The 14679-nt window shown below is 39.2% G+C and overlaps 1 protein-coding gene across 1 annotated transcript in view; it reads left to right on the top strand.

Moving 5' to 3' along the window:
• Positions 1–3334: 3334 nt before the first annotated feature.
• The window catches only part of LOC133364817 (histone deacetylase 5-like), a 76100-nt gene continuing 64755 nt past the window's right edge, over positions 3335–14679 (top strand). Inside the window, exons 1-2 of the mRNA XM_061585680.1 lie at positions 3335–3422; positions 3529–3647. Coding sequence (XP_061441664.1) covers positions 3539–3647 — 109 coding nt within the window. The 5' untranslated portion in view covers positions 3335–3422; positions 3529–3538. The remainder of the gene's footprint in view (positions 3423–3528; positions 3648–14679) is intronic.

The following is a 14679-nucleotide window of genomic DNA, read 5'->3' as shown; positions in this document are numbered from 1 at the left end:
ATCCCTTTAATGTCCTCCATCTGACATTCATAGTGTTAGAGAGGAGAGGATCACATGCTTGATGTTTTCACAATAACTGGAAACCACCCAACGGCTTCTTTACCCCAGATTGTATGCATTAGGACTCAGGGGAAAGTTTCTTTTCTGAATCCCTCCAGTTTCCCAAGAACATGTTGTTGGGCAAGAAATAAAGGAGGGGCTGCTGTGCTTGGAAAGGAGGGAGCAGTTCGAGAAGAGCTGTACAACTCTAGGGCAGGGATGTTGTTGGACTGCATCTCCAATTATCCCTAGCCACTGGCCGTGCTGGCTAGGGCTGATGGGAGTCCAACAGAATCCCTATCCTGGTCTATGGAGTGAAAAAACAACAACCCTGGCTCGTTAGAAGGATGAACGTTCCTGCTCATATGATTCAAAGTAGAAGAAAATTGGCTGGCAGAAAAGGCAAACCAGCTCCACAATATCAGGCCATGACAGACTTCTTTCTTTCTTGTTTGGAAAAAATAATTCTTCCACAGAAAGAATCCAGAAAAATGTGTCTCTTCTTCATAGGAAGATCATCTCTGGTTGGCTTGCGAAAGAGAAGCATTTAAAGGTTTAATTTACACTGTAACGTACAGCATTTCCAGAGGGGTAGCTCCATTAGTCTGCTGCGGCAAAAACAACAAATAGTCTTGTGGCACCTTAAAGGCTAACACATTGTGTTTTGGCAGAAGGTTTCTTACATGCGTCTGATGAAGTGGGATAAAACATCTGATGATAAAATTGGTTAGTCTTTAAGGTGCCACAGAACTCTTCTGATTTTAATGTGATGTATGATTTCCATTTATTGTTTTATATTTTTCCCCATTTTAGGACCAAGTTCCTCCCCCCACCAAGGCAAAATAAAATCAGTATTAAGCTATTATGATCAATCAAAATAATTCATTAAAACAGCAGCAGCGAATTAAAATGCCGTAATTTAGATTGGACAGTCCTCTAGCCAGTGGAGAATGGTTGCACTGATGTCAGTGGGGCAGTGAATCCACTCTGGGGTTTAGTCTGAACTTTCAAGGAGATGTCCAAGGTGCTGGAGCATCTTGGACATCTCCTTGAAAGTTCGGACTAAAACCCATCAGATTCACTGCCCCACTGACATCGGAGCCACCAGTCTCCACTGCCTCTAACTGAAGTCTATCAGAGGACAGTCCTCTGTCTGAAGGAGTTCTCTGTTTGAGGGGCAATGCGGTCCAGTCCTGGGAAGGGGTCTTGAGATAGTCCATCAGCTATTAGCACCTGGACAGCAGATGGAGGCATCCAGGTTAGTTGGTCACAGGGTTCTCACTATAATGTGATCGTGTACAGTATTTCTATTTGAATAATAGTAATTATGTCCACTTTTGCATTTACACATAAATTAGCATATTGAAATCTTATGCAAATATGTATCCTCTTTTTTGTTGTGGCATCCCTTGTTTTTGGAGTGATGTGTAAGTGGCCATCCTACTAAATATCAGTATTAGAACTCTCAAGGGTATAATCACTGAAGGGTAGACTTGTGAAATACAAATTTAAAGATTTCTGGTTTAGATTGGTCATTGCTTTTGCACTTACAAACTGGCTCCAAATTCTTGCTAGCTCAAAATGTATTGCTACCCCGTGACATCCCCTCCCTCTTGCTAGGGCCAATACTTTTAAAAGTCTTGCTACACTATTGAGAAATCGGTTCCTGCCTTCATCTATACCTCTCAATTCTACTGTCAGAAATGACCTGCTTCACCCAGCTTTATTGTGAGGCTGACCTACAAAGAAGATGGTAATATAAATTCACTAATAGGCAAAAAACCTTGCAGTTTAAGAATGTACCTAGAGACCACAGATATTTCTATCAAACTTTAAAAAGTAGGGAAATTGAACAGCTATAGTGAATGCACCAGGGGAGCAGGAGACCTGACCTCCTCTCGGAGATATTGGACTGCCCTTCAAATTTGGCAAAATGCAAACACCATTTGGGTTGGTCTTTCACAGTTCAATCCACTTCCTGTATAGCTTGGAAGAATTTGGTAGCATGTGCCTCTGAGCATATGGTGAGTGGTGGCAACACCTGCCATTTCCAAAGATGGAGAATTATATTTTTGTATGTTTGTTGGTGTTCTTCTTACTTTGCTTCTTTCCTGTGTTACTAATGTTTCTACAGAGAATCTAATCTAGAAAATATTATTTCCCTCATTATTCATCCTAGAAATCTGTGTCAAATTTATTTTTTATTAATTTCAAAGCCTTTTTATTGGTCAATGTCATATGATGGTGAAGACAGCCTTTTGTGTTTCAAATTGGAGGTTATGTTCTATTTCTATTTTGGGTGGATTAACAGTTGAATCTGAAACTGCAGTTTGATGTAAAATTAGACTGATTACAATATGTTGTTACTTCAGCAATGAATCTAGCTGTTGGAAAAAAGAGGATGCATGTTTTCAGCCTACTATGTTTAAACCACTTCATTTAAGGCAAGGCATTTTTTTTAACTTTTAAACTGCAGAAGATGGTCAGAGTATGGGGCAAGGTCAGTAATAAGATTACAGGTACTCTGTGAACATGGCTGATTTTTAATGAATTTCAACAGATTATGAGAACTCTGGCAGAAAAAGTCCAAAAGGGCTCTGGGTTTTTTTCTCCCTTTTTAGACTTTGAACTCTCAATTCTTTCTGACTGTTTTGTGTATCACCATGAAAATTGACAGGGTTGTTAAGCAAGTGTTTCTGAGTTCAGGACTATAAGTTTTGTAAGGTTTTGTTTTGAAATGAACTTATGGGAAGCATCAGAATGGCATGGGGGGTATTTTCAATTTAACATTGTGGAATGTGAAAAATCCACGCTGGCTATAGTGGCTGTATAATCACTGGATAGGAAAGAGTTAATAGGTTCAAAACACTGAGAATTGCATAATCTTGGAATTCTTCCTGAAGCCAGCAGGGGGTGCTGTTACTAGTTTGTGGTTGTCAGATTCCTGCCAGGCATGACCTCGGAAAACGCTTGACAACAGTGCCTGGCTTTGATTACATGAATTTGTGTTTCCTTCCCCCCACCCCATTTCTATGAGAATCAACCCCCAGCTTGACAAACTTTTTTAAATGTTAAGAGGAGGGAATAAGTTTGAAAAACAAACATTTTCCCCCAAAGAAATTTATAGTTCAAATTTACACCAAGTTCGCACTAACTGGAGCAATCCAGGCTTCCACTGAGACTTCAGAGTTCTCTTTACAATCCATTAGTCATTTCCCTCGAAGAGTCAGCCTTTATAGGCAGGAGGGTAAAATAGGCCCAGATGTGTGTGTAATGTTAGAAGCTCTCACATGTACCTGCAAATTACTGGTGTGTTTTTTTTAACAAAAAAAATCCCTAGAAAGTAGGGAGAGAAAAAAATGAACATGGAAGTAGATTTAGAGGTAGAACAGGATGAATTAGACAAAAGCTAATTGTGGTATCATTGCTAATCAGTACATTTAAATGAAGCCTCTTCTTCATAACTGCTTGCCTATTCTTTGTCTTCAGGACTGTGATTATGCCAATCGCCTCTGAGTTCGTGCCAGACGTTGTCTTAGTATCGGCTGGCTTTGATGCTGTGGAAGGCCACGACCCTCCTCTAGGCGGGTACAAAGTGACAGCTAAATGTATGTACACATTTTTAAAAGTTTTTCTCTCTCTCCCCCTCACCTGCTCCCCCCCGGAAATTATTTTAGGCAGTGCCCAATTTTTTCCAGATTTGGTCACTGATCATTCTGCTGTAGGTAGCAAGGTGCAAAGTCAACGAACAGGTGGATAGATGGTAGAACCCCCATCCAGAGTGAGAGATGAGGGGGAGTGTTTTGTCTAGGGAATGTTTGTGTATTGTTCCTTGCTTGTATCTATGTATGGCAGGATCTGTCCATTTTGGTTCTCCCTGTTTCTCATGTTTTCCATTCTTAAATTCAGTTCTTCACATTTCTGCAGCAATTTGGGATTTTTAAAAAAATAATCCTTACGAAAATTGCTCAGCATTTTAGTGTGAATTTCTCCTAATAAATACATTTCTGTATGCAGTTTTGACTAATGAACATATTTTTGCAGGCAGTTTCTCCTGATCTAATACATTTTTATGATATAATCATTTTTGCACATTTTTCTATAATATATGAATTTTTATAAACATTAGTTGGAGAACTGCATTGCAAAATTTGGATAAGTGCAGATTTTGAAGAGTGGCTGTGAACTGAATGGAATTCTCTCCCTCCTTACTTGTATGTCAGCATTTTTCCAGGTTTGCTCGGGTCTCATGGTGCAGACATGTGAATATTGAGCATGCAAGATCGAATGATGGGAGTGCTTGCAGGGTGTGGAGAGTGTGATTTGAGGGTGTCCTAGAACAGTAAATTTGAATATATTGGTTTTACAGTATTGATGTGTTTGATTAATGCGAGTGTGATGATCATGTAAAGATAATTCTTGAATGAAACTGAATACAATGTATTTTTAGCTATAATTAGATGAAGTTATGTTTGTTGCTGTATAGGGAGCTGGGAATTTAATTGCATTTATTTATTTAATGGAATTATTGATTCATGTTTAGAGAGCCAATGTGGTGTAGTGGTTAAGGTGTTGGACCAGGGTTTGAATCCCCACATAGCCATGAAGCTCACTGGGTGACCTTGGGCCAGTCACTGCCTTTCAGTCCCATGAAACCCTATTACTAGGGTCACCATAAGTTGGAATCAACTTGAAGGCAGAACATTTACATTTTGATTCATGTATGGTAGTTGGGAAGAGTGAGTTGATTTTCTTCTGCCTAATTGTCAATCATGTTATTTTAAAAGGTGGGCTTTATAGTTTTTAGTTGATTTCATTTGCAGTATTTTACTTTCTGATGTTTAAAGAATATGTTGTTTAGTCGTTTACTACATTTACTGTGAATTTTATTTGTATTTTTAGTATTCTCAGAATCAGATTTTAATCAGTCTTTTAATTCATAAGAATTGTGAATTGCTTCTTTGCATTTTTGTAGCTGATTTTTTTGTGTAATATTTATTTTGTTTAGTTGTTAATTGTGTTTGAGAGAATGTAGAAATTCTCTGGTATTTTTTCTGTATTTAAAATGTTTTCACCTATGTTGTAAACTGCTTAGAGTTTTGTTTAAATATAAGCGGTATATAAATTGTCCAATAAATAAATAGAGTCTGATATTCATAATGGCAACCTGATCCACTGATGAAAACATAGCTAAGGTTCTCAATATTGTAGCACCACAAAGTTTTTTTTTTAAGAGTAAATGTTGATTTGACTTTATTTTAAACTTTTTTATATATATACTGGCATTCAGAGAACATTGCAAGGATATTCTTTGTTCTTGGAAAAGACCCACTGCCAGGGGTTTGAGATAAAGATGTGGTAAATGCCCGCAACTACATTAGTACAATTTGTCTAAGAGCTCATCCTAGAGCCCAATGTATTGGTTTCCTTCCTTGACTTCAGTGGGACATTGCCTTACTTAGAGAGAGAGAGAGAGAGAGAGACTATAACAGATTTTGAGAATATATATTATCAGCAATTTTCATTTCATCATAGTACATAAACTGGATCACATGTGCTGTTTCAGATCCTATACTGACTTTTAGTGTAACACCCCATAAAAGAGTCTCCCAAAGGCCCAAGATTAAGACCATATAAACTGCCTGTGATCTTTATATGCAGCAGTTGTTGATCAATGGAAATGTTTTGTGCAGCTCAAGATCCAGATATTCCCCTTTGCCATATTATAGCCTCACTCAATAATTTCAGCATTTCTTTTCCTTTGCTAAAATGTTATTAAATTTTTAATAAGACAACCTATAATATCAGTATGGCTCAGAATGCATTATGAATATTAGTCCTATAAAAAGAAAAAGGAGATGGGAGGATAGAAATATCGAGAGTAAAAAATACTGGTATGATAATGCCCAGTCACTTCCATCCAGCAGGGTATCCCAATGGGTAGGTGGTGCATATATATATATATATATATATGCATATATAGGGTTCCTCCACCCATTCACTTCAATGGACAGGAAAAGTTGTGCCTATGCATCCCATTGGACACGTGGAGCTTTCTCCTCTGTAGAAGTGAAAGGAAAAGTCTGCTCATGCAAGTATAGGCCTGGTCTAGGAGCAATAGAGAGCATATGCTCGGTATGTACTGCATTTCTGCATTATAGTTTCATCTCTAAACATTATGTTCAACTAAATTCTCCTGCCATACAACTATTTACTTGTACGCAGACTTTTTAACCTTGAACAGATTTAGTTGCCTGAGGTGGTATTTTGATTTCTTTTGAGTTTTTTTTAATGATCTTGTATTATTATTGCATTCTGGTGGTTCTCTGGTTTGAGAATCTTTTGATGGGAAATTATATATTTTGCCAGCTAAGAAATAGTAATAATAGGAAAACTAATCCTATGGAGGTCTGGGTAGACAGAATTCATGGCAAATGAGCTGGCATTTCCTAAGCCCTGCTGGGCTTAAGATTGCAGCTTTTTACTTTTCTTTCTCTTTTTCCTCTCTGGAAAAGAAAGGTCCATAGTATCCTGTGTCTCCCGAGACCATAGGAATGCACCCAAAATGTCTGTCTGTCTGTCTATCTATCTATCTCTATTAATTTCATTTATATCGCAGCTGTCCTCCAAGGAACTCAGGACAGCATATATGGTGATTCCTCACTTTAATCCTCACAAAAATCCTATATGACAGACTGAGAGATAGTGGCTGGCCTAATGTCACCCAAAAAACATTGTGAATGAGTGAACCTGAGGCTTCCACGTCAAGTATAATACTCTAGCCTCTTAACAGGTATGCTGGTCTTTAAAAAGACCAAAAGCACATTTATCATAAATTTAGCATCTATGAAAAATAAGTTTCTTTTCCATAGTTCATATTTGTATACTTTTAAGCTTCTCTTTCCATGTGTATGTAATAACAACAACAACAACAACAACAACAACAATAATAATAATAAACTATGATGATGATAGTAATCAAAAATGAAAAGAAAACTAATTTCTTCTTCTTAGCTATCTGGAATAAAAGACTTTCCCCATCAATACTTATATGTATGCAAAATATTTTCACCATGATCTGGCTCAAGTGAAGCACTTTTAAGTACCAGTAATTTAAAGGGGAAACTTAAAAATGGACTTAAATGTCTCCCATGGAAATCCATGAGGCATTAAAAAAACCCCACTTAACCTTGGCTGGATTGTGCCCTTTGTATTTGCTTTATCATAAAATGCTCAGGAAGAAAAATGTTATCCTTAAAGTTCTTGATACCACTTTATCACTCAGTGCAGTAATTGAGCCATTAAATGGGAACTATCTCAAAGATGGTAAACAGCAAAGTGTCAAACAAAGCACTGAATGTTTTGGAGGGTTTTCTGCTTTCCATGGAAAGGCTGAACATAGTGATTTGTTAGAACCTGACTCTTGCTTTTTCTTTGTTATCTCAAAGAAAACATTTGGTACCATGGGGCAAAGTGGAATGATAATTAGTAGTTAAAAAAAAGATGCTCCTGGAAGCATTTATTTAGGAGGCACATCATTCAGTATGAGATTGGCTATCTACTTACTGCTGTGGCCAATTAGTGGAGGAACTAATGTATACAGTATGGTGTGATCCACTGATTTTCAGCTATATGCAGTACTGATGAACTATGCTGAACTCCCATTCCTCTCTGTGTGTAGGGTGTGTGTGTTTAGAGTAGTTGAAATCACATTTCTGATATTTGTTTCTGAGATCTTTCTTTTTCACATTCTGCCCCCACTGGAAAAAGGCACTTGGCTGAATTTTCTCTAAATATTATCCACCATTTTTGGTAGGGGCTGACATTGATGCCCTAGAATAATGCTATGTTTGGGCATTGTGGTGGATGCAGAATTTTGGCCAGGCTGCAACGCAGCTGGTGCTATTGCCATTTGCAGTGGCAGTGAGGAAAAAAAACACCACAGGAAAAAAGAAGGAAGCTGCCACCACTAACGGTAAGTCCCACCCCAAAGAAACTGTTGAAGGAATTCTAGTCTCCCCTGAAAAATTCATGGTTCTCCATCTCCATTCCTCAAATAAGTTGGGGAAGTTTGAAAGGCCATCTGCACCTACTTCTAGCTGGCTTACATATACTATTTCAAATATTCAAATGGTCACTTCCTGGAAGCATTTTCAAAGACTTTTTTTACCTGTATGTCTGTGGTGGACTTACCATCACATGGGTAAAAAGTTGTTTAATATGCTATCAGGAAGTGAACGTATGTCACAATGTGTGGTCCCTTCCTCGGGAATTGTATGGAGAAAAAAATGACTGCCTCCATAGGTACATGGGACCAGCTATATTTGTTCTCTGTACAATTCCCCAGGAAGGGACTGCGCTTTAGATTTCTTCACATGTTACACTGAACACAGGTGGAATCTGTCTCTATATAGGTGTTTGAAAGCTTGTACACTAGTTGATAATACAGCTCAACTACTGTGTACACAGTTGCACAGACTGTACATTTGTTGAATGTTATATGTGAATAACTGTGAAGCATACATCTCAGTTATTTGTGTACACAGGTACACAGATTATGCGCTTGTTAAAAATAATGTGTGAATACCCCTATTGTAGTATAGGTCACTTCTTGGATGTATTTTGCCTTTGTAGCCACAGTGGACTTCCTGGCTGCTTCATTCAGCTTCAAAATGTTTAAAAAGAAAGAAGGCAGCCCTCGGGCCATCTCATAACTACATTTTTTTTATTTTAGTAAATCCATGTGTATTTTTTTAGGATTTGTTTAAAATTCATATAATTGGCATGACATGTGTCTGTCACTGCACATCTATAAAACTGTCATGGGACAGAAATAGGCTGATTTATTCATCCCTACATCTGAGACTGTTGGGGTAAAAAAAGGGGGGGAATGGATGTTTCCCCATTTTTGAGAAAGTAAAATCCATCTCAAACCCTAATCAAAACACTCTGATCCTTTAGAGAACAGAAATAAAAGGAAAGAAACATGGTAGTCTTTATAATTGTAAAGCTGGAAACTAATTTTTAGGTGGTGCAGTAGGTAAAACAATCGTGTAAAAATAGTAACCGCCACTTGACAATAAGGACGTGTGAAATCTGCTATATTCACTTACCATGGGAGTAATCACAGATCATTGCTTTGTACTGGGTCACTCCAGAGAATGAGCAAGAGAGAAGTCTATTGCAGGTCAGTAAAAGGCTCTCAAACATATCCAAACATATCCAAGCAATAGTGGTGTCGCTCCCAGAAGAATTATTTTTGCGGTGGCAAAGAAAGGAAAAAGGAGGTCTTGAATGGAGAAACGCCATCTTGCATAGTAGGTTCCTGGGGGGGAATGCAGATTGATTGATTGTTCATTCAGCTTTTGCATGCCAAGTTCTGAAAAGCTATCAGTGCTTCCACTGGTGTTCTACCCGTGGGGGAGGGAGTAGGGCTGGCCCACCATTAGGCAGAGTGCAGCAACTGCCTCAGGTAGCAAGATGCCAAGGGACTGGGAGCAGCAGTGAGGCAAAGGAGAACAGAATTGTGGGCATCATGTGACCTGCATTGCACCACTAGGCTAGCCTGCTGCCTTTGGGTGGCTGCAGGATGCTGTTCTGTCATTAGTGTTGAAGTGAGATTTAACTGCCAGTCTAGCTGGAACATTGTGTGTGTGGTGTGTGGATGGAATGAAAAATGGGGATGCCATCTTGTCCATCGCCTCAGACAGCAAAATGGCTTGCATTGGCCCTAGTGGGGAGGGGGAAAGAAAGGCAAGGCATACTCTTTCCCAGAGGTGTGTACCCTCCCTTTCCCTCTTCTTTGTGTGAAAAGACATGGGGAGAAATGTAATCCATAGTGGAGGAAATGGCACTGAAAATAACACCCTCATTTGATTATTTTATGTTATATATTGCATTTATATCCCACCTTTCCTCTAAGGAGCTCAAGGTGGTGTACATGGCTCCATGTTATCTTCACAACAACCCTGTGTGGGAGATTAGGCTAATAGTTGGTGACTGGCCCCAGAGCACTCAGTGAACTTCATGGCTGAGTGAAGATTTGAACCCTGGTCTCCCAGGTATTAATCTGACACTCTAACCACCACACCTCACTGGTTCTCAGAACATTATTTCTCAGAATTTCTGATATTTTCCAAGATCAGGTCTTTATTTTTCAGAATTTTATATCTTTGCTATTCAAAGTTAGAAGGCACATCTTCTGACTCTGATATTTACAAGCTTCTTGGCACCAAGTGAAGACCTTCTCATTTGCCCAGGCATTTTAGATTACGGTTGGAACATTGTCCTATTCTGCTCTTTAGAGTTCAGGTTTTTAATTTGCCTTTTGCCTTCTTGTATTTTGCCATGGTTATCTGTTGGTTTTAAAAATGTATTTATGAGTTGTGTGAAGTAGTTTTATTCACACTTTGGTACTCATTCACACTCTGGAATCATTTGATGCTGGGCAGTTGAGAAGCATTTTAAACAAATACATTATAGCAAGGATGTGACATCCTTTCCATGAGTCTTTTTACATGGGATCTATGAGTAAATAGACGAGGGTATTTATTTATTTATGGAGAGTAGTCCTGAAACCATCAGGGAATTGGGAGATATTAGCTCATGGTTCCCTGCTGGATTGTTAATGGCTCCACAGATTGTTACTTCAAATATTTTGCAAAACAAACACCTCTTATCTGAGGCAATATTCTCTCCCTGGTCACTTGGCCATGGACTTCAAAAGCTGAGCACAGTGAAAGCCAAAGAGGCAATAACCCTTAATCTGACAGAGAGACCATCCTGGTAAGGATAGACAGGCTGAGGAGTCTCTAAAAAGTCTGCTGTGGTGTGTTTCAACCCCATCAGATAATTAAAGGCCATTTGTTTCCTGGTCTACTCCTTTTCTACATTCCCCTATTGACATATACGCTTCATTTTTTAGCTAGTTTCAACATTTTTAGCTAGTTTCAACATTCCTCATTAGTCCTCTGATGCAATTCTCTTTATCTTGAGCAGTTGCCCAGGTTTAATTTTTCTGAAAGCAAAAAATAAGTATGTATTGAATTATTTTTCAAGCGATTATGAAGTAGGGTATGGGGAAAATCAAAAGAAAATTGAGGGTATTTCTGTGGCATGTACAGTATTACCTCTCTCTTTTTCAATTGCAATGGCAGTTTTGGAAATCTTGGGGGAAATGGTGTGTGCCTTATAGGCAAAAAACTTATTTGTCAAGGTTCAAAATCTGCTGTTAGCAATATAACTTTACTTATATATGATTGCGTATTTTCTGAAAAGAGCTCAGGTGGTGTACATAGTTCTCCCCCTCCCCATTTTATCATCTCAACAACCCTGTTAGGTAGGCTAGACCGCAAGAAGGTGACTGGCCCAAAATCATCCAATAAGCTTCATGGCTGAGTGGCAATTTGAACTCTGGTCTTCCAGGTCCTAGTCAGACCACTCTGACCACAATACACACTGGCTACACCACACATAGTAAACCATATTATTGTGTGGCGTATTCTTCACTTGACATGGAGTACAATAAAAATGCATAACTATTTTACCTATTTTAAACATATTTTAATTGCATTTTTAAATTGTTTTTTTTTTGCGTTTTAAAATTTGTATATTTGTTTTTAATGTTTTTAATTGCTGTAAACCGCCCAGATAGCTTTGGCTATGGGGTAGTATATAAATGTAATAAATAAATAAATAAATAATAGGTAAAAACCCTTGTGGTTTAAGAATGTACCGATAGCCCACAGATATTTCTCTCAAACCTTAAAAAGCAGGGAAATTGGGCAGCTATAGTGAATGCACCAGGGGAGCAGGAGACCTGATCTCCTCTCTGAGATACTTCCCTGCAAATTTGTAAAAATGCAAACCCAATTTGAGTTATTCTTTCACAGTACAATCTACAGTACTTCCTGTGTAGCTTGGAAGAATTTGGTAACATGTATCTCTGAGCGTATGGTGAATGCTGGAAACACCTGCAATCAGCCCCAAACAGAAACAAGACATGTGCTGTGCTATGATGGTCTTATTTTAGCAGGGAGGAAGCAACAATATAAAGACGGCTGATGTAATATAGTTATTCACTTTAAATATGTTTGATTTTCTTTGCAATTTTAGTGAAGTATCCTATGGCAATAGGAATATCTCAGAGAGGAGATTAGGTCTCCTACTCCTCTGGTGCATTCACTATAGCCACCCAATTTCCCAGCTTTTTAAAGTTGAGTGGCTCAGGGGTTACATGCCCTGCCACCTGTGCAGTTGTGAGCAAGCTGCATAGTCCCAAGGAGCCCGGTTGCCCCCCAGGTGGGAGTTGCAGACAAGGAAGGGGCTGGCTTGTGCAGCTGTGGAAAGCTGAGCAGGCCCTAGCCAGCTGGAGAGGACTAGCCTCAAAGGGAGGCAATGGTAAACCCCCCCTGAATACCACTTACTATGAAATTCCTATTCATAGGGTCACCGTAAGTCGGGATCGACTTAAAGGCAGTCCACCAGCTATGTTCTTAAACCACAATGATTTTTAGCTGTTAGTGAATTTCCCTGCTTTTTATAATGGAGGTGCAGTTCCTTTACAACTTTGGGGTTCCTTTGCAAGTTTTCTTAGGATGGTGTGTGTGATCATTGGCATGCTTAGCAAGTTCCATTGATTTCCTACTGTGCAATCATGCTTACAATTGCAACTTTAGATTGCAGCAAAAATATTTTTTTAACATGATATCTGTGCAAATCCGTGCATCTTTCCTGCTGACCTTTTCTCTTATAATGTAGAAACTGCTGTATCTGCAGAACAAGGAATTGTGAAAATGGTCTGCTGGTTTGATGTGTTATGTGGTAGACAATTCCAGATCTAGGGTTTCCACTTTTCCTTATTTTTATTTCTTTTTAAGAAATTATATTGTTGGCACTCAGTCCATATGTGTCAGAAATTTTGTTACAAAACTTATTTGTGCAAAGTATTGTTCAATCAGTAATGAACTCTGCGCAGTGGGCATCTCTATTCCTTGGCATTAATCAAAGTCAACCCATCTTCCTGCCCCATGACCCCTTAATCTCCACCTGCAGTACAGGAGTCACAATGAATAGTAGTCCACACAAATGCTAGGTTTTTCTGGGTTGAACTTGGAACATAACTTTTTAAAGAGAATAAATTGCAATTACTGTTAAATGGCCCCAAAAAGGAGCAAATTATCATTACGGCTGCAATTGTTGTGAAAGGAATTGATTACTTTAGCTTTACTTTAAAGTAAGTTAAATTACTTTTTTAAAAAACTAGAGTGCCTACAAAATGCTGACCTTGGCTATTGCACACCTAAGTAGCCTAAAAAAACATTAAAAATGCACACACACACACACAAACAGAAAGGGTAGTAGGTTTTTTTATCCAAAAGATAGCAGTGGTAGTCTCTCCACTGGTAAGGAGATAGGGAGGGAGGCAGAGTCTACTTCTCAGAGCTTCACATATCAAACCGAGTGCAACCCCCTACACACACACACTCAGCCAGCAAGCATCATCTCTCTCACTCAACCACCTCCCAGACCCTGTCCTGCCACCAACTAAGGCACACCCGCCCAAGCAAACATTTTCCCCTGTAGTGCAAAAAAGTTAAAACACTGCAAAAGCAGCAAAGTAGCCAGGAAGGGCGGCAGAGGCCGCTTAGTGCACCAAGTGCAAACACAGTATTAACACACACACACGTCATCTCTCACCTCATAAGAACATAAGAACATAAAAAGAGCCTGCTGGATCAGGCCAGTGGCCCATCTAGTCCAGCATCCTGTTCTCACAGTGGCCAACCAGGTGCCTGGGGCAAGCCTGCAAGCAGGACCCGAGTGCAAGAACACTCTCCCCTCCTGAGGTTTCCGGCAACTGGTTTTCAGAAGCATGCTGCCTTTGACTAGGATGGCAGAGCACAGCCATCATGGCTAGTAGCCATTGATAGCTCTGTCCTCCATGAATTTGTCTAATCTTCTTTTAAAGCCGTCCGAGCTGATGGCCATTACTGCATCTTGTGGGAGCAAATTCCATAGTTTAACTATGCGCTGAGTAAAGAAGTACTTCCTTGTGTCTGTCCTGAATCTTCCAACATTCAGCTTCTTTGAATGTCCACGAGTTCTAGTATTATGAGGGAGAAAAACTTTTCTCTATCCGCTTTCTCAATGCCATGCATAATTTTATACACTTCTGTCATGTCTCCTCTGACCCGCCTTTTCTCTAAACTAAAAAGCCCCAAATGCTGCAACCTTTCCTTATAAGGGAGTCGTTCCATCCCCTTGATCATTCTGGTTGCCCTCTTCTGAACCTTTTCCAACTCTATAATATCCTTTTTGAGATGAGGCAACCAGAACTGTACACAGTATTCCAAATGTGGCCACACCATAGATTTATACAACGGCATTATGATATCGGCTGTTTTATTTTCAATACCTTTCCTAATTATCCCTAGCATGGAATTTGCCTTTTTCACAGCTGCCGCACACTGGGTCGACATTTTCATCGTGCTGTCCACTACAACCCCGAGGTCTCTCTCCTGGTCGGTCACCGCCAGTTCAGACCCCATGAGCGTATATGTGAAATTAAGATTTTTTGCTCCAATATGCATAATTTTACACTTGTTTATATTGAATTGCATTTGCCATTTTTCCGCCCAT

The sequence above is a fragment of the Rhineura floridana genome, chromosome 10, assembly GCF_030035675.1.
Source record: "Rhineura floridana isolate rRhiFlo1 chromosome 10, rRhiFlo1.hap2, whole genome shotgun sequence".
NCBI lineage: Eukaryota > Metazoa > Chordata > Lepidosauria > Squamata > Rhineuridae > Rhineura > Rhineura floridana.
Note: the sequence above shows the minus strand (reverse complement) of the source record. Positions and strands in the feature narration are given on the sequence as shown.